Raw genomic sequence first — 27,296 nt, 5'->3', positions numbered from 1 at the left:
CTTGATTACTTGCATCAACATCTTCCAAAATATTTGGAACAACCTTAGCATCACAAAATGATTTTTCCATTACTTATTTGAACATTAATATTTTTAAAATTATTAGAATGTATGTTCATAAAAATTATGTTTTTTTTTTAATTATAACACATCTAAAATTATTAAATTATATACAAAATATTTTTGAAACACTATCTAATATTTAAATTTAAACGTTAAAAATAAAATTAATTTTTTATATCTTATTCGATAAAACGCATTTATTATTTCTTATTTAGGAAGCTTCTTCTGAAACAGAAGCTTATGATCCTGATCAACCCACCATGGAAGAGGTCAATTACATGGGAGAACCCTATGGAAACACCTACAATCTTTCATGGATCATCCCACTTACTTTGGGTTAGTAATTGAGATACATAGAAAGTAACAAGGGTCATGTTGCGTCCCACTTGCTCCGGGTCAGTGATTGTGACGCCTAGGATTCGGCATCCTGTGCGCACGCACCTCTTTGTGCGTCCGCACACTCATTAACACAACCCCTGTTCAGAGCGCTCGCACGCCTTGTGCGTGGGCACCCCATCCATTAACATGGTGAGATAAATGAGCAAGAAATTAATTGCATATACATAGAGTAGGAGGAACTATATTTAGTCCCTGTTGTGGTCCCACTTAATTAATTAATTAAAGTAATTAAAATTAATATAGTGACTATTTTCTTAATAATATTATTTAAATTTATAAATTTAAAAATAATTCACTATTAAAAAATATTAATATTAAAAAAATTTATATGTAACAATAATACACAATATACAATTCGAGATTACACTAATTTGTAAAATTATTTAATATCAAGAAAAACATAGTTAAGCTCTATAGTTGATGACAAGCATTGTGAAATTGCTATTTAAGGTTCTTTGGTCAAATGTTAGCTCAAGAGATGAAGGTTGAGAATGATTTTTTGGATATGTGGGTATTGTGGTGAAGTCATTTTGAGGAGTATAGAAGGAGTTTTGTGAGTTGTGAAATGAATTTTGTGAATTTTGAAATGAGTTTTGTGTATAGTGAAATGAATTTTGTGTTGAAGCAAACTCAAGTGGTGAAGAATTTTGATATGAAAATTTTGGAGGCGTCGTCCTCTAGCAGACATTGTGGCCTCGGCAAGAAAGCTTCAACTCGAGCTTTGTAAGACTTGGAAAAATTATAAAAGAATTTAGATAATTACTTATTAAACTAAAATAGTTAAAACGTGCCCAGATGGGATCGAAAATTAAAGCTTAGAAATTTAAAAATTTAACAATAATATTTGGATTCGGAGAAATTTTTCGAGCAGGAAAAAATAATTTTCTGTGAAAAAATGCGTACTAGTATTTTAGCCGGCAGTACCGGCTTAAGTCTGTCTAACACTACGAGTGAGACAATTAATTATGAGTGAAGAAGGTTAAGAAACTAAAATTTATAATTTGAAAAGTAGAAATAATTAGAATACGAATTAAAACACCAATCTTAAAGGTTTTGGCCCAAAATTAGGTCAACGAACTAAAACGAGTGAACCGATCTAAGTGGGATCAATCCCACATATATAACCTTCATTTACTTGGCAATTCAGCATCATCATCCCCTCATTTGTGAAAGTCACGCTAAAATGATAAGAGAGTGAGGTGAAGAACACAAACCCTAACTCCATAAACTTCAATCCTCCATAACTTCCTCTCTGGAGCTTCAATTAACGAGCCATTTGTGGCCACACAAAACTCTTCTTGAGATCTTCAATTTTATCTGAACAAATTGGTAAAAAATTTCAAATTCTGTGCCTAGTTTTCTATTCTTTCCAATTTTACGTTTTTTGTTTGGTTTTTGAAGAAATCTTGTAATTTTGATTATTTAAGGGTGCTTTAGTATAAGCTATTGGTGGGTTCCATCACCAATCTCAGCGGGTTAAGGTAAGAAAGTTTTATCTCCTTTCAATTCTAATCTTATGAATCCTAGGTTGAGAAATTGTAGACTTTTGTTGTGAGTAGCAAAATTGTTGTGTTGGTCGGTACAGGGTTGAGTTGTGGATCAAGCGGCGAGGTTTTCGTGAATGTTGGAATTTTCCATAAAAGGACTCAAGGGTTTATAACCGCCTCCATTAAGGTACGGTTTAAGTTTTATTTAAATACCATGTAATGTGACATGAAGTCCTAGGCTAGATGTCCCTAGGAATAAGTTTGAATTATGTGATTGGATGGAATTAAAATGTTGTAATTGATGAAGTGCTGATTTTGATTTTGATTTGGTGATTGGTTGTTTATGAGTTGTGAGAATGTGTTAGGAGCTTGATGATTGAAATTATGAATTGATGAAATGATGAATTATTGAGTTGATGACTTAATGAATGTTGGGCCGAAGGCCGTCAATTTCGGGCTAAAGGTCGTGAAAGGTAAGTTCAGATAAGTTGATGGATTGGAATGTGTGATTTTGGTGTGAATTATGTTTGGATTAGTAATTATTGAATTTGTATTGAATATGTGAAAAGTTGTTAGATTTTTGAGTTGTTTATTAAAGTAGTTTGGAATACATGATTCGGTTTAGAATTGGACGAAAATAGGTGATTTATGTGATAAATAATTTGATATAAGTTGAGCTTGATGATGTATTATTAAGGAGGTCTAGAATGTGGTTTGAATTGGTTGTGGATATAATGAGGATTTGGTGAATTTGTGAATGAAAATTTTTAGATGGGTTGATAAAGTGGAAGTTAATTTGTTAGATGATGAATGCTTAGAGGAGTAGAGAATGAAAGAATCTATGTTAAGATTGTTTAGTGATGAATGTGGTATGGCTTTGGTTTGGTTTGGATTGTAAACTTCTTGGAAATGAGAAATTTCTATTTTTGGATAAAAACGAGTTTTTGACCAACTTTGGTGGGTCGTAACTCAGTCCTAGGAATTGAAATTCAACGAAATTAGATTTTTATAAAAATTTATTTAATAATATTTTCAATGGTTTAAGAATGGTTGAAAAATTAATTTTATAGAAAAAATTATCAACGTTTGAAATTTTGGTTTTAAAACTAAATTCTGCAGAAGTTACAAAATTTTGAGGTCATGCGTACGTATGATCCATGCCTACACATGATAGGCATTTCAGAATTTAAAAGATTTTGTGTGTGTACCATGCAAGTACCATGCGTACGCGCAAAAGTGAACTCGTGCGTCCGCACGAGGCATGCGTACGCACAACTGCCTAGTTTTACAGAAAATGTATTTTTTGTATTTTTAACCATTCTTCGAGCTTTCTAAATCTCTGTAAATCCTATTATGAGTCTAGAGCCGGTGAAATAGAGGGTAGATGAGGTAGGAATGAGACTGAACGAGTTGAGACAGTGAGTTGAAGAAAGATGAACTAAATGTGAAGTCAAGTATGATGAGGATAAATATAATGATAAGGAGTGATGATGAGTGATAATTGATTTTTGATTAAGGTATGATGATGATGAGATTGAGAGAGAATGATGACTGAGTATAATCAAGATATGATGAGAACGATAAGGAAAACGAGCTAAGGTAATGATTGAGGATGATTATGATTATGAATGGAGTGAAATGGAATTGAGAAAGAAGTCAATAAAAAATTAACTCTGATTTGAGACATACCTGCTTGGGAAGTACAGTGGAGTGATTCCACTTGTCGTAGTAGAGTGATTCTACTTGCTCCCAAATGTTGATCTTCCGTCGCAAGATGTAGTCGGACACTTGGATCTTTCCGGATTTTAATCATCCAAGAGGTGTGAATTACTCTTGAGAGATGTGCTCAAGGACGGACTGTCCAGGGTTAGCTACCAGACATGTCAGATTCACCTGTGAATTACTTGTCGTGGCTTGTTTATTTGTACCCATTACATGATTATATGCTAATTGCTTTAATTGAAATACTTGTGAATTACTTGATTGCCTTGCTTGTGTTTATATAATTGAGAGGTTCCTCATATTGGTGTCAATTGACGTTGAGGGTTGTTCTGTTTAGAGTTTGGCAAATTACGAAAACTTGGAGGTAAATAATTGTGGAAACTTTGATAAAAGTGAATTAGATTAGAATTTTCTCCCCCTAATTACAGATTAGTGAGAACCTAGGATGGAACGACTGATGTATGGGAGTTTAAGATGGCTTAGAGAGTTCGTGTTATCTTATATTGTATCTATTTGACATTTTTACCATACTGAAAAGTGAAAACCCATGGGTCAAGAGTTCTTATTCCGTATATATCTATTGTTTTTTAGATGCAGGTCCTAGTGCTCTGTGGTAAGATGGAGTTCATCTGGAAGACACCAAAGTTATTTTGAATTCGTATTTTTATCTTGTTTTTATTTCTCTCTCCCTCTTTCTTTTGGAAAACTCTAATGACGTATGTATATATATTCTTTTGAAAAATTGCCTATAAAGGCATTGATGTATTTTAGGAGAGATAAGACTGTTATCAACTGTTTTTATTATTGTAATCCTGGTCGACCTAAACTTCGCGAGTCGTGACTAATGACTATTATACATAGCTATATATATTCTGTCTTTACTCTATTTTTTATTAAGTTTTATTTTACCCTACTTATTCAAATGCAATACTTTTGATACGTGAGTGTTTGCGTTTGCGATTTTTTCTACTCTTTTTAAATTTCTCGTTTATTAATTCTTGCTAGATATACATATATTATAACTCCATCTTAAATTATATTACTTTATTATTATTAACTTATGACTCGAGTATAAAAATATGAATATTAGAGTGTTACAAACTTCAAAATTCCAATAAGGTCACACGAGCTTTGCAATAGTTTCTTTATTCAGTTCCACTTTCCCTTTTTTAAAGTAATACTTCTTTTTCCCCTTTGAGGCCAATTTGGATTTTTACCCCTCTTTCTCTCTTTTATGTCCTTGTACCGTGTGGACACATGTATTGATTTTTATCAATAAATCTCTTATAGCTTTGAAAAAAAATAATAACAAAATTTAATTATTATGTAAGTTTTTATAATTTTATTAAATTTAATTAAATTTTTATATTTTTTATAATTAAATTTTTATATTATATCAAATTTTATAATTAAATTTTTATTATAATAAAAATATTAAAATTAATAAAATATTTTATTAAACAAAATAAATATATCTAATACTTAATTACAAAATATTCCAACGAATAAAATAAATATTTTGTTAAACTATATAAAATATATTGAATATATTGCATAGTTTAACAGAATATTCTGTTAATTCTAACATTTTTATTACGGTAAAAATTTAGTTAAAAAATTTGATATAATATAAGAATTTAATTTAAAGAATATATAAAAAAATTTAATTAAAAATTTGATAAAATTATAAAAGTCGACATAATAATAATAATAATAATAATAATAATAATAATAATAATAATAATAATATGCGCGCACCGACTAAACTGGCCATATAACCAGCTGGCTGAAAAGAAAAAGGCAAGTGAATTTATGCAAATGAAAAGAAAAATTCTATAGTAAATTCCATAGTTAGTGTTTTTTTTTTTAATATAAAAAAACTCAACATATACAAAGTAGAGTAAAGAGATAAAACAAGAATCATAAAACAAGATAAAAACATAAACTTTTTTCATCTCCGACGTTATCATCAACTAAAGAAATCAGGACAATATCAATTTCTATAAATTCTGTTTGAAGATGCAATATCAACGTGTATTTATAGGGCACAAGGTAAACAAACGATATTAACAATTATCCTTTTTACAATGTTTGACGTAGTATTGTGTATTGCATTAAATATATTTTTCTCTCACTTATATTAATTCCTTTAAAAGAAGTTAATACATTATTGACCTCTTAATAATAATCTCAACGAATATAAAACCTATAAATTTAGGGCACTATTCATATAAAAAAGACAAAAATAATTTTTTTTTAAATTATTTATATGGTCATACTTAAAAAATATACTCTAAAAAATATAGATTAATAATAAAAGTATAAATTATTTATAAAATTGAAGATGTAAGAGCATAAATGATTATATTAATGATTATAATTAATATTAATTCAAACAATACTAAAGTTTTTAAATCAACACAAAATAATTTTTTTCAAATCTCAATTTCGCAATAATACCAATATGTGATCTTAACACACATAAGATAAATAAACTTTGTTAATAATTATCTTTTTTACAATATTTGACTTAGTATTGCATTAAATATTTTGTTCTCTCTCACTTATATTAATTCCTTTAAAAGAAGTAAATGCATTGTTGCTCTCTTAATAATAATCTCAACCAATGTAAAATCTATAAATTTAGGACACTATTCATATAAAGATGGCAAAAAAAGAATTTTTTTTTTTTAATTGTTTAGTTGGTTACACTATAAAAATATACTTTAAAAAATGTAAATTAATAATTAAAGTATAAATTTTTAATAAAATTGAAGAACATAAATAATTATATTAACAATTTTAACTAATATTATTTCTGTTTGTTTATTATGTTAAAATTTTTTTAAAAGTAAAAATTTTTTAACAAAATATAAATTATAACTTCTAATTTTTTTATTTTTTTAATATTTTTACTTTTACTAATAAAAATTTATTAAATACACTAAAAAAATAAAAAAATAACTTTTTTAATAAATAAAATATTTTTTTAACAAGTTAAAGACACCCGCGTGCTATAAGGACAATGAATTAAAGAGAAGATTACGAAATTTTTAATAATTAGGATTTAAAGGAAAAGAAAGCTTTTTTTTGTTAAAATAGTACGTATACACGCTAAGCTATTTGAATAGATCATATTAAAATAAAGAAATACTTTATTTATTAATTAAATCCATCGATAAATTCTCATTTAATTATTGAATAAATAGTCTTTAATTCATCCGTTTAAATAATTATAATTGTATAACTTATGAGATAGATAATTAGATCATGAATAATTGAGTCAAATGCTTTTATTATATTCTTATAACGGTTATCTGAATATTCTTTTTTATATGAACAACATTACATACAAATTAAATCATATTAAATATATTAATAAGTTTGGTGTAAAAATATTATTATAATATATTATCTAAATATCACAAATGAATAAATATCTAAAAATATTAAAATACCAAAACAAAAGTCCAAAAATGATAAATAAGTTGAAAAGAAGGAAGTATCATTTGACTTAAATGGAAAATGAAAAAAAAAAACACTATTTAAATTTCTCTTAATTATTTTGGGGTATAAATAGAAGGAAAAAAATTGATGTTATCGATCTAAATTCTAAGCACAAACAATTAAACAAATGAAGAATAAACATTTCAAAATATATATATCATTTAGACTTAAACGGAAAAGAAGCTAGGCACCATTTAAACTTTCCTCATACTGTAAATATTTAGCAACAAGATTTTTATCATTACGTAATCTACATAAACCACAAGCGATGACCGGATCTTAAAAATTTAATAACATCTATCTACTAAATTATTATTTTGGAATTTAAAAGATTTTGCTTCCAATAAAATACTTTTTGAAAGAAAAAAAAATCTAAAATTATTCAAGTACGTCAAACTTTATTAAATGCAATTATTAGGGATCATACTTTCCTAAAGAGTAAAGTATCGTTTTTGTCCCTAACGTTTGGGGTAAGTCCTATTTGTGTCTCTAACATTTAAATCGTCCTATTTGTATCTTTAACGTTTATAAAAGTGATTCAATGTTATCCTACTATCAATTATACTAACAAATCAGATTATATTTTTTAATTATTCTCACTTAGATATATTCATTCTCAATTAGGTCTCACTTGGATGTGTTCGATTTTAATATTATACCCACTATTTGTGTTTAGATTCAGTTATGTCCTTAGAAAAGTGAATTATGTAAATGTTGTAAGAATTAGTTTCAACATTTGATGAGCTATTTTTCGGAGTAGATCATCGATTCTATCCCAAATATTTGTATTCTAACTTCAAGAAGAGATTTTTAAAACTCAAACTAAAGCTTTCATGATGTGTAATTGATGGTAGGATAATATTGAATCACTTTTACAAACGTTAGGGATACAAATAGGACGATTTAAACGTTAGGGGCACAAATAGGATTTGCCCCAAACGTTGGGGACAAAAACGATACTTTACTCCTTTCCTAAATTAATAAGATTAAAAATGAGAAATAAAATAAAATATTGAATCATTATTAAATTAAAATAGTAAGATTTATTACAAAAAAAAAGATAAAATTCATAAATTTAATAATAATTAATCTTTTTACTTATCACTTTTTTCTTTACTTTAAAATATCTTTTTATATTTCATAGAGATTTTAAAATAAGAGGTTTTATTATATTTTATGGAACATAAAGTTTTTACTCCATATTTGATTGCAATTACTCATTTGTATTTTTGTTATATCTCTCGCATTCTTCTTTAATTATTTGTGGCACTTTGTTAGTCAATTGATATGAAAGAATAATCCCTGTATCACTACTCTTCTTCTATAATGTATATGAATGAGAATTTCTTTTGAAATTGATTTAGAGAATAAATTACTATTTTTAACAATAAAAAATTTATAAATTAATAATTATAATAAAAAATATAAATAACTTTAATGCTCATAAAAAAATTGAATTAGATTTAACCAAGTTATCTAATGAACTGTCTTCTTCAATATTTATAAACTATTCGAGTATTTTATAAATATTAAATTAGTTTATATTTTCATAGAGTGAATTTTTAAAAGTGATTTTTGAGATAAGTTTTATGCATTAAAATAGTCTCTAACAATATAATGGATAAGTTAATGAAAAATTATCCAGAAAATAATATAGTGTATTTTTGTCAATTTTAAAAATAATAAACTATACAAATATTAAAAATGTCATTTATCTCTATTAAATATTTATAATAATTTTTTCTCTCTTTCTATATGTGCATGTTGACCATAGCCGTATATTATAAAATTTTTGTACAGTACTCAATCATTTTTTTTAGTCACAAAAAAAATCAATTTTTTTATCATGTTTATTCTTATTCTTCTACTTTATACCATATTAAATATTCATTATTACATTATTAAAAAATTAATGATTATAATAAAATAATTACACATTAATATTTTTTATTATACTCATTAATATATTTATATTTTGATGAATATTATTTATTTTAAATTTAATTTATACTAGTGTACCAATATGTACTGACGTGTGTATTTATTAAATTTGTGAAGATTTACTATAAAAAAATATTAACCAATACAATCAAATAATTATCCATTAATATTTTTTATAATACTCATTCATATTTTTTTTGTTATACTCATTAATATTTTTATAATATAATGAATACCAATACTAGTGTAACTGACTTTATTAAATTTATAAAAAAAATAATCAATAATCATGTTAACAAATATTGATATATTGATATTAAATAAATAAAAAAATAATGGTTATACTATAAAAAGTAAAAACATTAATGAGTATAATAAAAAAATATTAATGAATATTATAAAATTTTAATGAATAATATTTTATTATATTTATCAATATTTTATACATTTATCGTATAGCAAATATTTAATTATAGTGTAATTTCTAGAAGTTTATTGAGAGATTATGTCATTTTACGGTACAAAATTCAAAATAAAAAATTGCTACAAAAGAGTACAATTGTTTATTTGTTGCTGATTACTATGCTCATGTCATTTTAGTAAAATAATAAGTACAAATATTTATCAAAATTTTTATAAGTACTGTGTCTTATCACTGATAAATTTTTGGAAAAAAAATCACTATAAAACACCTAGTTGAGACTTGAGAGCATAACAATATCATTCACTTAAGAATTAAGACATAACATCTCTTTTCTCTTTCTTTCTCTTGCATATTTTAATTTCCTTTTTTTTTTCTTATTTTAGTTCTCTTTTATGTTTTTCTTTTTCTCTTTTTAATTAGTTTTTTTGAATTTTTTTTAAACAGTGTTTATAATTTATCTTTGGCTTTTCAATTTTTAAAATTCTAGATTTTAAAAAATTTTTCATCTCTTCATTTTAGTGGGTGTTGTGATAGTTTTTACTGTAAGAAGGGTGAGACAAAATGTCATCCTTAAGCAGAGAATTGGTGTTTCTCATTCTCCAATTCTTTCAAGAAGAGAACTTGAAGGACACTATTCACAAGTAAACACCGTTCTCCTTTTCTTCAAAATATTTACATATATAATTTTATTTCTGTATGATTGTATTGTGTACCATAGTTAAGGCATAATATATTTGTTATTTTTAATAATATGTGTCTTTTATATATTTTTAAGGTTCATTCGCAATTTATGCATCTAGACATAATTTGTATCTGATACATTATTGAATTACTAATAAACTTAAGAAGTAAAAGAGAGAAATTTTATGAGTACAAAAAAATAATTAATGAATAAATTTTTTTAAATCTTTTTAATTTAAAACTTGGTCTTTACTGAAAATCTTTGTAAAAAATACACAAATAAAAAATTTTTAATGGGAGAACATAATTCAATTTTTGTTTATTGAGAAAATAAAAATAATTTTATACTTTAGCTTATGAGTTGTAGAACAACATATATAATCGACCAATATGAAATTTTAATTTGGTATTGATCCAATTTTCTTTGATAGAATTTGATATTCAGATCTATTGAATATTAATTTATGTATTTGCCCTTAGAATGGATGATATATCAAATTTAAATGTTATACATGTATCTGATAAATTTTAAAAAAAATAAAAATAAAAATGTTTTAACTTTAACCTTTTTTGTATGCATCAGTCTTTTCTCTATTCTTTGATTTTGTCTTTCTACTTGTTCTAATCTTTCGTGGCTTCTTTGTTCTGTTCCAATCCATGATCTTACTCGTGTATTATTCTACTTCTTTTCTGTCTTTGTTGTTCACTAATGATATATCTTCTCTGCTTTGCTTCATTTGTCTCTCATCTTACTGATGTTGTTTGTTCTTTTTTTTATGTATTTCACCTGCTCATTGTGATAATGGGTAAATAAATCTGTATTTGGTCTGAACTTTGCAGATATTAGTCCATTTACACTTATATCAGATCTGATTTGATTATTAGATTTTATAGATATATTTGCGTGTTGATTAATTAAATAATTAAAAAATATTATAAATAAATAAAAATATTTGTACTCTGTGAATGTAACGTAACCCTAATTCAAACATCATCACTAATCCTATTTTTCACTCTCTTCCATTTTGGCCCTGCGTCCCCTTAAGTACCTCTCATCACTAGTTTTAATGATGCACCGACCACCATCGTCGATCCCCTGTCGTCACTATGCTAAAGGTTAGATGGCTCACCGTTAGTCATTCCTCACTCTTCTGGCCTCGTTTGTCACCATGCCAGAAAGCCCGCAGTTTTCCTGCATTTTGCCGCTAATCTGCTTTTTCTGTTTTACTTGCATTTAATTCCTAATACTGGTTGCTTTGTGGCCCTCACTTCTATTTTGTTTTGTTCTAATTCTGGATATGATTGTCTATGTTTGGTTGTTTTATTTTTTTTATTATTTAAAAAATATTATTTAATAATATTTTAGAAGTAACCAAATTTAAAAAAATAATGAAAAAAAGTTTTTTTATTCTTTAAAAAAATGCTAATTTTTTTTAATCAGGTTAGATCCGAAACTCAAAAACACAAATTTAATTTGATATGATGATATTTTGAATGTGGATGGAATCCAGATTTTTTCTTAGATATTAATATACATCCTAAAGAAGAGAAAAAAAAAATATGACTACTAAATTGAGTCCCACATTTTTTTTATATCTTGGGGCTGACAACACCCATAAGAATACATGCACCCCCGTAAAAAGAAAACTCTCCCAGAAATAAATTTAGGAGAATAATAAAAAAATTAGTTATTAAAATGATTGAACATACAAATTTAAATTTTTGGTATACATTTTTTTATTAATAATTATTAATTAATTTTCATTATCCTCTAACAAATTCGTACCCATAAATTGAAATAATAATTATGTCAATTAAGAGAATTATTAATGATGTCATTTATAAAATAATTAGTAAACTGGGAATTGACTGCGATCGTTATTATTGTTTTTTGTTTGTTGTTTGCGTGTGATGTAGGTTGCAGCAAGAATCTGGATACTTCTTTGATATGAAGTACTTTGAAGAGAAAGCATTGAACGGAGAGTGGGAAATAGTTGAGAATTACCTATCTGGTTTCACCAAATTGACTGACAACCGTTACTCCATGAAAATGTGCTTTGAAATAAGGAAGCAGAAATATCTCGAAGCCTTGGACAGGTTTATTATATTATTTGTGTTTTCATACTACTGCTACTTTTATTCACATTGTTGTTTGTGTATATATTTATATGTGATTATTTATACGAAAATATTTTATATAAAGATAATAATTAAGATGCGAAGATGCATGAATTGTGTTAAATTGTGTTAAATATCTAACAGATTTTTATTATATATATTTTTTTGAAAGAAAATTTGTGTCAAACGGCCCAAAAGAAACTTATTTTTATTTCAAATTTATTGTTTATATATGTTACCATTATGTAGATAGAAGCTGATATTTTTAAAATTAAAATTAATGAAACATTATTTTTTAAAGATGAAAATTCAATTGCAGTCAACTTCACATGAAGTTAATAACTAAGAACCGTTAAATAAAAATTTAGTTAAATCATTTAAATCATTTAATTGTTTTACTGCATCTAATTTTCACTTTTTTTTTAAATTAATATAATAATGCTTTATTTTTAGTTGAGAAAAATATTAGTATTTATACTGTTATTTTTACTTAAGAAAAAATAGGGAAATAAAGTAATTAATTTGTAAAATAAATAATTTTTTTAATAAAGTTTTAACTTGTTTTCAACAAAACATCATTATTTAAGTGAACAATCAACAAGCTTAGGAACACGATTTGAAGGATGAACTAGCAAGCCTATTACAATACTTGTCAATACGTACCAAACATATTTGATATAATAATTTTTTTAAAATTAAAGATAGGTGTCTTAAGTGATTAGACCAATAAATTCGATAAATTCTATAGATTTTTACCAAACCACTACAATGAATTCGCTTCGTTTAGGTAATTTAATTGGTCGACTTGGATATTGGGTTATATTCTTTTTTTAATTATAGCCTCACTTGAACCGCCAGAATCTTTTATTAAATAGTTACAAACCCTTCTTAAATTCATGTTTTCATTTTTCATGTTGTTTGAATGCTTTGCTACATGATATCTAGTGTTGATTGTTACGAGTACTTAATATTCAATGAATTATGTTGTTTATATTAGAATTAGGGTAAATAAAAAAGTATGATGATAGGAAGATAAAAAATAATTAGTCCAAATAATTTAAATTTGTCTATTTAATTTTTATTTATTTATTGTCTTATTTGATTAATATTTTTTTATTACTAAATATTTTTGATAAAAAAATATACTTGAAAGACTACAAAGTAGTGGACAAAACTTATATTTCAAATATTTTAAAATAACTAAAAGATTTTATATTCAATCACTCTTTTCTTTGGTGACTTTATATTCAATCTGTTTGTATATGCACTTATTTGAGAATTCAGAGATAAAAGCAAATAGAAAATGGTTTCTTAAACTGTTGGATTGAGATTTGAGAATGATTAAATATATCGTTGCAATTTTATGTTAGACCAGTAAAATGTTAAAAACAGAAGCATAAATAATTTTTGAAGTATATCATACAATTTTATAATATTTGAAAATATATAAAGAATTAATTTTTAGTTAGTCAACATTAATTAATTTTAAAGTTTAAAATTTATAATTTAAGATATAAAATTAAGAGTAAATATCGTTTTTAATTTTTATCCCTCAAAGTTGTCCTAATATTTGAATCGTTCTATTTAAATCCCTAACGTTTTAAAATTGATTAATTGAGACGATTTTAAAACGTTAGAGACTTAAATAGGACAAAACGGTTGGGACAAAAACGATACATAGAAATAAATTTTAATTTTATCCTTCACTAATATCAATCTTTTACTGTATATAGTTATTCAATTATTTTTTAATCACATTTAAATAAATTACACTTAATCACATTACTTTGATTCTAGATAAAATTTTTTTTTATAATTTTACTTTTAAAGATTTTTACTCAACATGAAATGTTTGTAAAATGACTAGAATCACATTACTTTATTGTATAAGTATCATTTTTTCTCTCACAAGTTTAGGTACTAATCATCCTACAAACATTTTATGATGAATAAAAACTTTTAAGAGTAAAATTATAAAAAATAAATTTATTTAGAATAAAATTAATGTGATTAAGTATAATTTATTTAGATGTGACTAAAAAATAATTTGAATAACTATGTACCATAAAAAATTGATATTATTAAATGATAAAATTAAAATTTATTTCTATGTATCGTTGTTGTCCCCAACGTGTTTGTCCTATACGTTTTAAAATCGTCTCAATTTTGTCCACCGTCAATTCTGTTAACAGATTTCTAAAATCAGGATAACATTGAGTCAATTTTGAAACATTAGGATTTGAAGAGGACGATTCAAACGTTAAGGACAACTTTAAGACTTACCCCCAAACGTTGAAGATAAAAACAATACTTTACTCAAAATTAATTTAAACAAAATAATTTTAACAAAATTAACTAATTTTGAGTGTACTTGTATTTCTTTTCTAAATTTTTTATGTGTATTTTTGTTTATATACTCGATAGAAGTAATTTGATATTGGAATTGCTTAAGTTGTAATGTTGTGGTATTAAAATTAATCTGTTCAGATTTTCTTAAAATTAAAATTTTAAAAACCAAATATTAATTTTTTTTGTTTGGATTTGTTTTACCTCAATCTAACGTAACAATTTCATTTAATTTGTAGTAAGGAGAAAACAAGGGCTCTTGAAATACTGGGGAAGGATTTGAAAGTGTTCCAAACATACAATGAAGAATTATACAGAGAAATCACATATCTGTTAACCCTTGAAAACTTTAGGTAACATATATTTTTTTTAACCTAATATTTGTGAATTTTTTTTAAAGATATTTTTAATATTTAGTTGTATTTATTTTTATTTCTAACATTTTTTATTTATGTTAAAATTATTCTTAGATATTAACTTCATGTAAAATACCAGAGACAAAATTAAAAATTTTTAAGGATAATTTTGACACAATTTAAAAATATTAGCAATAAAATTAAATAAAATTAAACGTTAAAAGTATTTTTTAATAAAATTACAAACATCCAGAGAAAAGGTATACTTTATTGTTAATTTAATTAGTAGCATGCACCACGAATAAAAATTAATGGGTTTTGATTGATGAATAATGGCAGGGATAATGAACAGTTATCAAAATACGGGGATACCAAAACAGCTAGGAAAACAATGATAGTAGAGCTTAAGAAACTGATCGAAGCAAATCCCCGTTTGAATGACAAGCTTGTATTTCCTTCATTGAAGCCATCAAGGTTACGAACACTTATTAATCAGAGGTAGTAAATAATTTCCGTAAGAAAATAGTAATATGTTTTAGTGTTGGTGACTTCTTTGATTGACTTGACTTCTCTATATCTATACAAGTCTGAATTGGCAGCATCAGCTCTGCAAGAACCCAAAGCCGAATCCGGACATAAGGACTCTGTTCGTTGACCACACATGCTCTCCTCCCGGTCCGGCCGGTGCAAGCTCAAGCGCGCCAAGGTCACCATCAGTCCCGGCAGCTGTTAATCCTTCTGCGGTTGCGGCTGCGACTGGGGCCGGGACGTCTGTTCCCCTGAACCAAACCTTAGGTAATGAAAATGAATTTCTCCACCTTTAAATTTATATTGTGGCCGTGAAATTATTTATTTTAAAACTTTAAACCTTAAAGATAGAGGTATATGTATGAATATATTTTTAACATTTTTATGTTAAATCCTTGTAGTGTCTGCATTGAAGCATTCCAGGACACCACCTACTCCTATGAATAACGAGCAGCGGGGAAAACGGTTGCGATCTGTTCCACAAGCAATCGAGGTACTTATTCTATTATAATTTTTTATTTTTTATTTCTATGACAAAGGCTTGCGAATAGGTGTCGAATATATTTTCTTTTTGTTATTATTTGTCTCAATGAATTTAAAGCATCCAAATAATGTATACAGGCGACGAATTCTCTGGTGGTCCGTCAACAAGTCCCTCGGTCTCTTGACGACCTTACTAGAACGCTGTTTTGTACATTGAATCAAGGATCAACAGTTACAAGCATGGATTTTCATCCTTCTCTTCATTCCTCACTTCTTATCGGAACTGCAAGTGGTGAAATTTCATTCTGGGAAGTAGGACGCAATGAGAGGCCAATCTTAAAGCCTTTTGCCATTTGGAACAGTGCTACTTGCTCGGTCTTATTTCAGGTTTACTAATTTAACACTTCAATTTCTCTCTCTTTCATAAATACTTTTTTTATTTTTAATTTTTTTGGAAGGTTGCATATATATTTACTACCGAGTTTTAGCAATAATAATTGTAAACGGTTGTACAGGCTGCGTATGCCAAAGACTCGAATATATCCGTTTGCCGTGTATCATGGAGCGCTGACGGCAGATATCTTGGTAAATGCATTTATGTTTTTGTTAATCAAGGATAAGGACAATGCGAATTAAAACTAGAGAGATATGAAGATAATATTTTCTTTTCTATTTATAAAATATTATTTTATAAGATTAAAAGAATGTATATTTCAATGTTTTTTTAGATATTTTTCATTAATAATAATATAAGTTCAATTGTAATTAATAATAATACATAAAGTGTAATCATATGTATGTAAATATTTTTAAAGTTTAATAAATATTTTTTAGATTTTTACTCTCAAATTTTAAAGTAAAAACTTTTTAGATTATAAATCTAAAAAATATTTATTAGATAATTATATTTATGTACTTTTTATGTACTCTTATTACAAAATTAATTATAATTAAGTCTATATTATTACTAATAAAAAATACTTAGATAACACAATGTATTTGATGAAAAGAGTCTCTCCCTAAACAAGAAGAAGTCTAATATAAATCCAACCCTAATTAAAAATATTGTTCAATATAAATAAAAATGGTTGATTTCAAATTTTTTTCTTTAATGAAAATACTTTTTAATAATCATTATATTGATATATAAGTTAATAATAATATTTGGTTAACTTAAATAATAATAATATAAAATTAAAATAAAATATATTTAAATTTATTTAATTAAAATATCATTTAATAATTATTATAAATATATATAAATTAGTAATAATATTGAGTTAATTTAAATAATAATATAAAATCTTTTAAATTATTATAAAAATATTTAATTTATATTTTTTATATATTTCATGATTAAAAATAAAATTTATTATATTAATAATAAATATATATTTTATATTAATCATTTTTTAGTTATACAAGAAAAAAAATTTACAAACAAAGATAATATAATAAATATATATTTTATATTAATATTTTTTAATTATATAAAAAAAAACATTTACAAACCGAAAAGAAGAAAATGTCATTTAAACTTTTCATCAGAGAAAAGAGTATATGTCTTTTATAAAACTTCTGCTAATGATTTATAATAACTGTGTTTAGGGGTTGCTTTCACAAAGCATTTGGTTCATCTGTATACTTATCAAGCACCTAATGACTTAAAAGAGCATTTGGAGGTACTTCGTTTATATATTTAGATTAATAATTATGATTGATATGAATGTAACAGAGATTTATGATGTTCTTACTAATGTATACATTTATATATTTAGATTAATAATTATGATTGATATGAATGTAATAGAGATTTATGTAATTTCTTACTAATGTATATACTTGACTTTTATAGGTTGATGCTCATGTTGGCAGTGTCAATGATTTGGCGTTTTCTTCCCCACACAAACAGCTATGCATGGTAACTTGCGGGGATGATAAGCTCATAAAGGTGACGAAAAAATTTCTAGATTTGAATCTAAGGTCTTATAGATACGATTCGAGTTTAAAGCTCAAACCCTAACTACTAGAAAAAAAAGTTTCATGTTTCATTTGTAATGGCTTGTCTAATTATGAGAAAGTTTTCTTAATTAGGTGTGGGACTTAACCGGACACAACCTGTTTAACTTCCAAGGTCACGAAGCAGCGGTTTATTCTATTTGTATGAATGTGAAGGAAAACGTTGAGGTCAAATTTTTCTAACACTGATATTGATTGTAATCTTGTGTATGTTTTTCACGGGAATGAATAATTGACTGATGAATGTAACAAATGTTATATGCATGGGCGCAGTACATATTGTCAAGTAGTGTTGATGGAAAAATAAAGGCGTGGTTGTTTGATAACTCGGACACAAAAGTGGAATATGATGCCCATGGAAAATACTGCACCACAATGCTCTATAGCGCCGATGGAACTAAGTAAGAATTTAACTGACTGACTTAATAATGAGTATTTGTTTCGTTAATTAGTTGACTTAATATTATGCTCTATCCTCTCTCAGATTGTTTTGTTGCGGGACAAGTAAAAACAATGGAGATTCTTTCCTAGTTGAGTGGAATGAAAATGATGGAGTTATAAAGAGAACCTATGCTGGATTAGGAAAGAAATCGATGGGCATGATGCAATTCGACACGACCAAGAATCGCTTCTTGGTTGCCGGCGAAGACAAGCTGATAAAGTTCTGGGAGCTGGACAACCCTAATATTCTAGCTAGTGTACAAGTTGATGGCAATTTATCTGTGAGTAGTATTAATTAATTTAATTATTTAATTGATTCTAGACGTTTGTAATGGTGGATCATGGTTCATGGATACAGAGTGTCCCCCGGGTGAGGTTTAATAGGATAGGGAGTCTGCTTGCTGTAACCACCGCAGATGGCAGGGTAAAGATTTTTGCTAACGCCGACGGCATCAAGCACTTAAGGGCCATTCAAGCTTGGTCTTGCCGGGCTTCGTCCAAAGCGAATACCAATCCAGCCATGACTCATTTGGAACTCGGAGAGGGTAGCTCTGCTCGTAGATCTAAATCTTTTACGGAATTACCAGAAATACTTAAGTGTCAAATGATTACTCTGCCCGATACCATGTATCCCACAGCCAAGGTATACATTTATGTTTACATTCTTTTATAGTTTGCACGGTTGATATGTGATTAATTAGGTGATCACTCGCGCCAAGTAAAGTTGTCTTCCAAAAAACAACTGTTAGATAATTTGATAATTTAATATGTTTAACTAAACTATTAAATTATATTATATCAGATGGACATTAAAATTTATTATTAAAATCAGCTTTTAAGATAGAATATAAATTAAAACACAAAATACATATTAAAAACAAATTAAATTATACATTTATTTTTGTATCTGTTTTGAATAATCATCTTTACATAAAAATATTTTTAAGTAAGTAGTTAGCATGTGATTAATAATAATGGATGTACATTTAATTTGTTCCGACAAGGTTGCTCGACTTGTCTACATGAATAACGGAGTTGGCCTTCTCGGTGTTGGTTCCGATGGGACTCAGAAGCTGTGGCGATGGAATCGAACTGAATTGAATCCTACTGGAAAGGTTTTCATAGAGTTATCTGTGTCTTATACAATTAAATTGAAATATTCATATAAACTTTGATCGAGTGACTGACTTTTTTCTTTTATTTTAAATGAATAAAAGGCGATGGCAAGTGCTTGTCCAGTGCTTTGGCGACCAAATTCCGGTTTTGTCATGACAAACGATGTTCCAGAAAATTCAGAAGGCACAATTCCTTGTGCAATCATCTCAAAGAACGATTCTTATGTTTTGTCAGCATGCGGAGGAAAACTTACACTTTTCAACATGCTCTCATTTAAGGTAATTTATGTAACTCGTATCTTCACCTTGCTACTACCAGACTATATTTGATTTTGTATTTTTATATCATATAAAATATATATCTATATCTAATAAGTAATAATATATATGGCATGTGAGTGACGAACAAAGTACTATGATTGTGAGGTGTGACAAAGTATTGCCATATGTGTTATTCAGGTAATGGTGAGTTTCATGTCGCCACCACCTCGTTCAACTTGCCTTGCATTTCACCCTCAAGATAATAACGTTGTTGCAATTGGAAAGGAAGATTCCTCCATCCATATTTACAACATTCAGTCGGAAGAGGTAATTACTTAACCCGCAAGCAAGGAATGTTTGGGAATAGACTTTGTTGTTTATTTGTAACCAGGGACGGATTTACTTATATTGAAGCCTCCCACTATGATTTGAATTTATTTTAAATAATATATAATAATAATATTTATTTGTTTTTATTAAATTATTAAATTTAATTTTATAATAGTTTTTTATTTAATTTTTGACACTTAATAGTCAATTTAAAAATTTCATATTAGATGTGTATTATAATAATAAATTCTCAAATTTAAACAAAATTGGTATTCTTTTTTAAAAATTGATTTAAAAAAATATTATTTATTTATTAGTATTTTTCTTTTGAAATTAATTTTAATTTTTTCATAATTATTATATTAATTGAATGAACTTTTTTAATTGTAAATATCATTAACATCAGAACTAACTGTATAAAAGATAAATTTTAAACATTTTTAAATAATTGTTTAACAACAGATATATAAAAATGAGACATTTTAATTATATTGTTAATGAAAAATTATTCAATCTTTTTAAATATAAAATATAAAAAAATAAAATTTTAAATTATATATTATTATTTAAATTATTATTTTAATTTTTTAATTTATAATTAGATATTCAAAAGACTAATCATATTTTATAAAAATATCATTATACTAACAATTATATTATATATACATAAAAAATAATTATTTGTACATAATAAATTTTAAAATATAAAATATATAATAAAAATAAATTAAATAATATATATATAAATTTATAATAGATAATTTATTAATTAATTTTTTATATAAACATAATATTTTTATTATAAAAATTATCATATTATATATATTTTGTCTCTATTATTAAATTTTTTTTGGATCCATCGCTGTGTTAAACTCTAATCATATATACTAATGCATGTACCCTCCTTAATTATTTGGTGTTTAGGTCAAAGCTAAATTGACTGGTGATGAGAAGTGCATCACTAGTTTAGCTTTTTCAATGCTGCTGGCTGTCTTAGTTTCATCAGATGCCGATGCTCAGGTATGAATGGTTAATCGTCCGATTCTAGTTTTCTGGCAGGTTATCTGTTAAAAATATAATTATTCATGCGCGTTTTATTTTGTAGATCTTCTTTTGGAGCATTGACACATGGAATTTGAAGAAATCATTGAAAATGTATTTGCGCGACGAAAGTCCAGTAACTGGCGATACTCAAGTGCAATTTCACTGTAATCAGATAAACTTGCTGGTATGCCACCGCGAGGTGCTAAGTCTATATGATGCATCAAGAATGGAACTGGTTATGCAGGTAATAATATAGGCATCTATGCCTCAAAACATCGCAGTCCATGTTTTCAATTTGGTGTCAATGAAACTATTTTGTGTGTTTGGATTATTATTGTTATTGCAGTGGGTTCCAAAGGCTCATATGTCCGGTTCCATATCATGTGCTACATACTCGGGCAATGGCAAATTGATCTATACTGCTCTCACCGATGGCAACATTGTAATATTTAATGCTGACATCTTGATGCTGCGATGTCGTATAGCTCCATCTGTTTACCTCATGACCCCAAACTTACCAAATAGGTACTTCAAATGTTTTTTTTTTTCTTTTATTCTATTGTGTTTTAGATTAGTAGAATTTGTAACATCTTATCTCGCTTGTAAAAAAATAGGTAGTTATAATTAGGGCTGGCAAATGGGTAGGGTAGGGTCCATACCTTAATCCTACTTGCCAGTTGAAAATTTCATTAAAACTCTGCCCTATCTTACCCTAAAATTCTAAACCTTACCCGCACCCTAAAATTCTAAACCCTATCCTACCCTATTCTACCCGCAGAAATATCAAATTTTTTTCAAGTAAATATAAAATTCAATTATTTCAAATTTTATACATATTAATAACATAAAAAATAAAAAACTAATGCTCTAAATTATTAAATTAACTAACTAATTTAGTGGTTGTTCACTTATTATAAGTCATTACATAAGAGAGGTTGTGGGTTCAACTCTCACTTCCTTCACTATACAGAGAGATTTTTATAAAATATGTGTTATATATGAGGTGCAATATGTGTTATATATGAGGTGCGGGCCGTACCCTACCCTACCCGAACGGATTGGACCGGACCCTAGTTATAATCTTATAAGACATACATATTTCGTAATGACATATATATATATATATATATATATATACATACCTTAACCTTTATTTGTATTGATGTATTGTGTAGCGAAAATGTGTATGCGGCTGTACTTGCAGCAAATCCACAGGAGCCGAATCAATTTGCAGTTGGACTGTCCAATGGAGCTATTAAGGTCATTGAGCCCCAAGCTTCTCGTCGAGGAAATAATGGTATTGTTAGGCACCATCTCACTCACTCACTCACCTCTATCTTCAGTTTGTTTTGGTATTGTTGGTTGTATGAAATGGAACAGTTTATTTGGGTCCGTTTGGATATGGTTAGATAAAGAAACTTTTATGGATATACAAAAGCAACAACATGATACATTTGAGAGTAAAACTAAATTAAAGGATACTATTTATACGCTAAAACCAGCTACTAATATATTAGTATATAAATATATTTGTGGTTTAATTTATTTTTAATATGTATTTATATTTTAACATATATTTTATACTAGTGGCTGATTTTAGTATATGCGTAACATGATTGATCTAAATTTGATATAACAACTAAAAATGAGATTTATTGGAAAAATATAAGAATATAGATGTGAAGCTTTTTGCAATATGTGAAATTTCTATTTTTATTATTTTTCATTTTGCAATCTACAAGAAGCATTCTCGAAGTTTAAGAAAAGCAGATTAACTTAGAAATCCAATGGCATTGGACTTTCTCACGTCCTGTCAAAAATAGTCACTCCAAGTCTCATTTTAATGTGTTACATTCATATCAATTCTATTTCAAAGTTAATTTATGTACATTTGACATATTTCACTTATTTTATTTGTTTTAGTCTTGTTAGTGACAATGAACATTTTTAGAGTACTGTTAAATTAGTATATAAAAAAAAGATTTTACCTTGTTTTTTTCAAAAATATTCAGGTAGCTGGGTGGGAAAATTTAAACGCGCGGGAAAACCGCCGCGCCACGGTGGCCGAGCATGCAGCAGTGCCATGGAGGAGACAGTGTCTGATGATGGAAACAGTGGTGCAAATACAATATAACTAGATTTTATTTTTCGCAATCATCATCATTAAAATAAAGATGATATATAACTATATAACTTATCATCGCTTCAAATGTTTCTGTACATTGTTTATCATTGCCTGGGATTTATTTGCTAGTTCTTAATTAATATTATTATGACTGTTTTTTTTTTTTTTGGTACAATGCTACCCTTTATTATACCTATTTAATTGTTATTTTTAAAATATTCCTCATTATTAGTATTTAAGTTAAGATGTTATGTTAAATAACCAATAATTTTTTTAAATAATATGAACAATTATTAATTAAATAAAAATATAGTACACCTCTAAATTTTTTAAATTAATCACTTTATCTATTACTATCCGATTTTGGCCAACCGTGATCTGTGCCGGATTCTTTGAAGGAACATTTTTAAAGTTGGACAGGTGCTACTAGTAGAAAAGAGATGAGAAAAAAAGTGGTTTGTAAGCTTCTTCGCAATTGTGTGGAACATCTGGTTAAAAAGGAATCGTAGATTATTTTAGAATAAAATTAAATGTGCTGGAAACATCATCAACTTATCACTTCTAAATTATAAAAAGTGGAGGTGTGAAGATCTCTTTAGTTGTTGATGGCAATGCCAGAGATAATACTGGGATAGTTTGTTTTGAATTTTATGTAGAGTCTACAACTTGTGTCGCATTCTTTGTGTTCCGTTCCAAGTTTGTGTTGAGCTTCTTTGTTTCAAAAAAAAAAAAATATTCTACTTAATTTTATCTTATTTACCCGGCCGGTTCTATTTTAAAAATTATTTATCTTATTCTAATTAATGCTCTTTTTACTAGTGTCACGGTTTTGTCTCTACCACCTGTTCAAATCCATTTTCTTCTCCGTAGAGGATTCAAAGCCATCATCTGCTATTCCTCAAGTGCAATTCTCACTATTTCTTTTTGTGTCTTCTAAAGGATGGAAAATCAACAAGAAAGTGCTTTAATTTGATTAATATTTAGCTTCCTAATTATTACAATAATTTTGACTTTGACTTGAATATTTGCATGTAATTATCTATTATTTTTTAATAAATAAATAATATTTTCTTTATCATTATTTTATATTATATTATTTTAGTGTCACAGTAACAAATATTTCACAACAGTTTTAAGTGAATTACTTTCTTGATGAAATATTATTATTATTATTATTATTATTATTATTATTATTATTATTATTATTATTATTTATTATTATTATTATTATTATTGTTGTTGTTGTTGTTGTTGAACTAATATCATATAGAAACTATGTTATTGTTATTTTCTTTTTACCGAATGAGTGCTATATATATTTTTATTAGTGAAAACTCAGATATAATTAATTTTATGTGAAGTTAATAGTTGAGAGTTATTAAATAATTTAATATATTTGATTAAATTGTAATTTAATGACTATTAGCTATCAATTTTATGTAAAATTAAATGCATTTGATTTTCTACCAAATTTTTATTTGATCATACTTGACAACATAGTTATTTAAATTCTATAAGAATACAAGATTTCATAAACTAATTTTTTATATTTTTTATTTAGTAGTATTAATTAGTATAATTTTTTTCATGTAGATATATAGAAAAATTCAATCCCACATAGAATGTGACAATAACCTTCTCTAGAGAAATGTATTATCTTCTCACATAGAAAGCATCATTTATTATTTTCTTTAATTAAATAGACATTGTCATATACTAGTTGTTCAGTTATTCGTCGAATTGGTGGAATATGGATCGTTGAAAGTGAGGGTTGGAACCTTGACGCAAGAGCTAAAATGAGGTGCGATGTTAGGAGTCGTCAGTAGATTGGCAAATGGAGCTATCTGTAAAGACACTCCGATGTCAAAGTAAGTATCCGTACGAAAAAGCGGCTAATTAGGATACAAGTGGCGTACTTGAGGAGAGGGGTAGGTCCCTCTCTTTTATTTTCATTCGTCAGGTGGGCCCTCTCACTCAAGTCCAGTCTCTTAGAAGCTTTTGCCAGTTGTCTAGATCCCTCCACAGGAAGTCGTGTCACGTGATGGGTGTCTCACCATATAGCCGGGTCGTTGGTGGACCTCCGACGCTTATTGGACTGGGCCAAAACAGTGCTTCCAATGCGTCAAGTCGGGGGTTACTCGAAGGCGACGCTTTAATTGCCATGCCTAGAGCATTAAATGCTCTTTAAGTGGTTTGAAAGCTAGCGGAAAGGTTAATTTTGTCCTTCAACTTTCGCGTTTCTTCCTCAACGATTACCCCCTCGTTACTCTTATCTCCCCCTCATTTCACTACACATTTTTAATATTTAGTGGAGATTTTCTAGTGGGAGTTTTTGAAAACCTACACAAAATATTTTATTTGTGGCAAATTATAAAACTCCCCTGCATAATTATTAAAACGCCCCCAACTATTACATATAATTAAAATTCTCAACCCCTCCAAACAAACCTTTAGAGCTAGAACGTGAAAGAGGCTAGCTTCGTATGAGAGAGAAGATCTCGTCAAAACCCTAAAGCTCGCAACCGTCGCCACCTCCATCGCCACCGCCATCACCACCACTACATCCATTTGTCTCCTTGCTGTCACCGCCACCACCACCACATGCTTCGTTAATCTCTTTTCCCGTTGTCTCCTCTGTCGACGCATCGTCTGCTCTGGTCGCGATGTGGTAACGTTTAAGATTTCCCTCTCACTCTCTGTCTCTGCCTCTCTCTCTCTTTCTTTTCGTTCTTCTTGGAATCTTTCCGATTACTTCTCTGATCTGTTTTGATTTATTACTTCTTTGATTTTAGATTTGGCTTTTGTTACTTTTGCGATTATTCATTGAACTTGATGGCGATACAATTAGCCTAGATATTTTTGCTTACTGATTTTGCGAGAAAATTTTTGTTTTTATCTAACTATTCAAGGAATAGTGATTTTCGGCAATGTTTAAAGTTTGATTTCTATACATGTACTTTTTAATATGATATCCTTTATTTTATGCTAACGTATAATTTCTTGGATGTTGTCCTTGTTAACTCAGAGAAAGTGTTCAATGATATCCTCAGAAAAGTTCAAGGTTCTTTTTTAGTTTTTCTTTCATTTTCTATGGATAGGTTTTATTTTCTCTGATTTATGCTATTGGAGATTTATTACTCTCCGTTTGATCTTGTAAATAACTAAATATGCTTTCACCTTTGTTAATTTAATTTTGTTGATGCAATTTCACTATGGAATGATAATATAAAGCTGATTGATTGCTTCTTTTTTTGCTAAAAATCTGTTAAAAACTTAATTTTCTTTTTTATTCAACTCTGTATTCTTATTGTCGCTTGGTTCAAATTGTTGCAGAAGAAGGATAATTCCAAGAATCCATTGTATATAGAGAATCTGATGGAGGAATAAGTCACCAGCTTTGTTAAAGTGACACAAAATTTTGATTGAGGTAGGGACTAAGAAAGCTTTAAAGCAAATATTGCATAATGATGTTTCCTTACTTTATTAATGACCTATTGATTAATGACCTCATTTTTTGCTATAAATACATTTTTTGCTTGATTTTGACTAATTTCTTACCATTATTGCATCTCTTAATTATTCATGGAAAATTTTATTTTTAAGTTGATGATTTACTTTTAAGTTGAAACAGAACGCTGCCTCTTAGAGAAGCCTCCAGAGTGTGCAGAGAAGGAGCAAAATGATTATCCCAGTCTGTTGCTTCACTTGTGGAAAGGTGATTTTCTCTTCTTCCTTGCATTTCAACACACTATTATTCTCTCTTTTTCACGGTTTCAGGGTTTATTTAATAAGTCTTTGGATAATTGGTGCTCAATTTTTGTTTATAGGTTATCAAAAACAAATGGGATGCATATTTAGACCTTCTTCAGTCAAATTACTCTGAAGGGTCAGTTTTGCCCTCTTTCT

General features: G+C 27.4%; 1 protein-coding gene across 1 annotated transcript; it reads left to right on the top strand.

Moving 5' to 3' along the window:
* Positions 1-10,104: 10,104 nt before the first annotated feature.
* On the top strand, positions 10,105-23,399 carry LOC130974723 (topless-related protein 2-like). Its single transcript, XM_057899579.1, has 22 exons — positions 10,105-10,184; positions 12,142-12,321; positions 14,928-15,041; positions 15,384-15,542; positions 15,631-15,839; positions 15,974-16,065; positions 16,194-16,442; positions 16,571-16,640; positions 17,664-17,737; positions 17,911-18,006; positions 18,150-18,242; positions 18,348-18,475; positions 18,559-18,796; positions 18,874-19,158; positions 19,520-19,630; positions 19,733-19,909; positions 20,090-20,218; positions 21,146-21,241; positions 21,327-21,509; positions 21,612-21,790; positions 22,441-22,562; positions 23,278-23,399. The coding sequence occupies exons 1-22, from the start codon at positions 10,105-10,107 to the stop codon at positions 23,397-23,399; spliced, it is 3,186 nt and encodes a 1,061-aa protein (XP_057755562.1).
* Positions 23,400-27,296: the final 3,897 nt, after the last annotated feature.

Source organism: Arachis stenosperma, chromosome 4 (assembly GCF_014773155.1).
Source record: "Arachis stenosperma cultivar V10309 chromosome 4, arast.V10309.gnm1.PFL2, whole genome shotgun sequence".
Classification (NCBI taxonomy): Eukaryota; Viridiplantae; Streptophyta; class Magnoliopsida; order Fabales; family Fabaceae; genus Arachis; species Arachis stenosperma.
This window is presented reverse-complemented; position numbering and strand designations above follow the sequence as displayed.

Coding starts and splice junctions, on each gene's coding strand:
- LOC130974723 (XM_057899579.1), top strand. CDS start 10,105: ATGTCATCCTTAAGCAGAGAATTGGTGTTTCTCATTCTCCAATTCTTT. Junction 15,543..15,630: donor CGAACACTTATTAATCAGAG/GTAGTAAATAAT, acceptor TATCTATACAAG/TCTGAATTGGCAGCATCAGC. Junction 18,476..18,558: donor TATAGCGCCGATGGAACTAA/GTAAGAATTTAA, acceptor ATCCTCTCTCAG/ATTGTTTTGTTGCGGGACAA.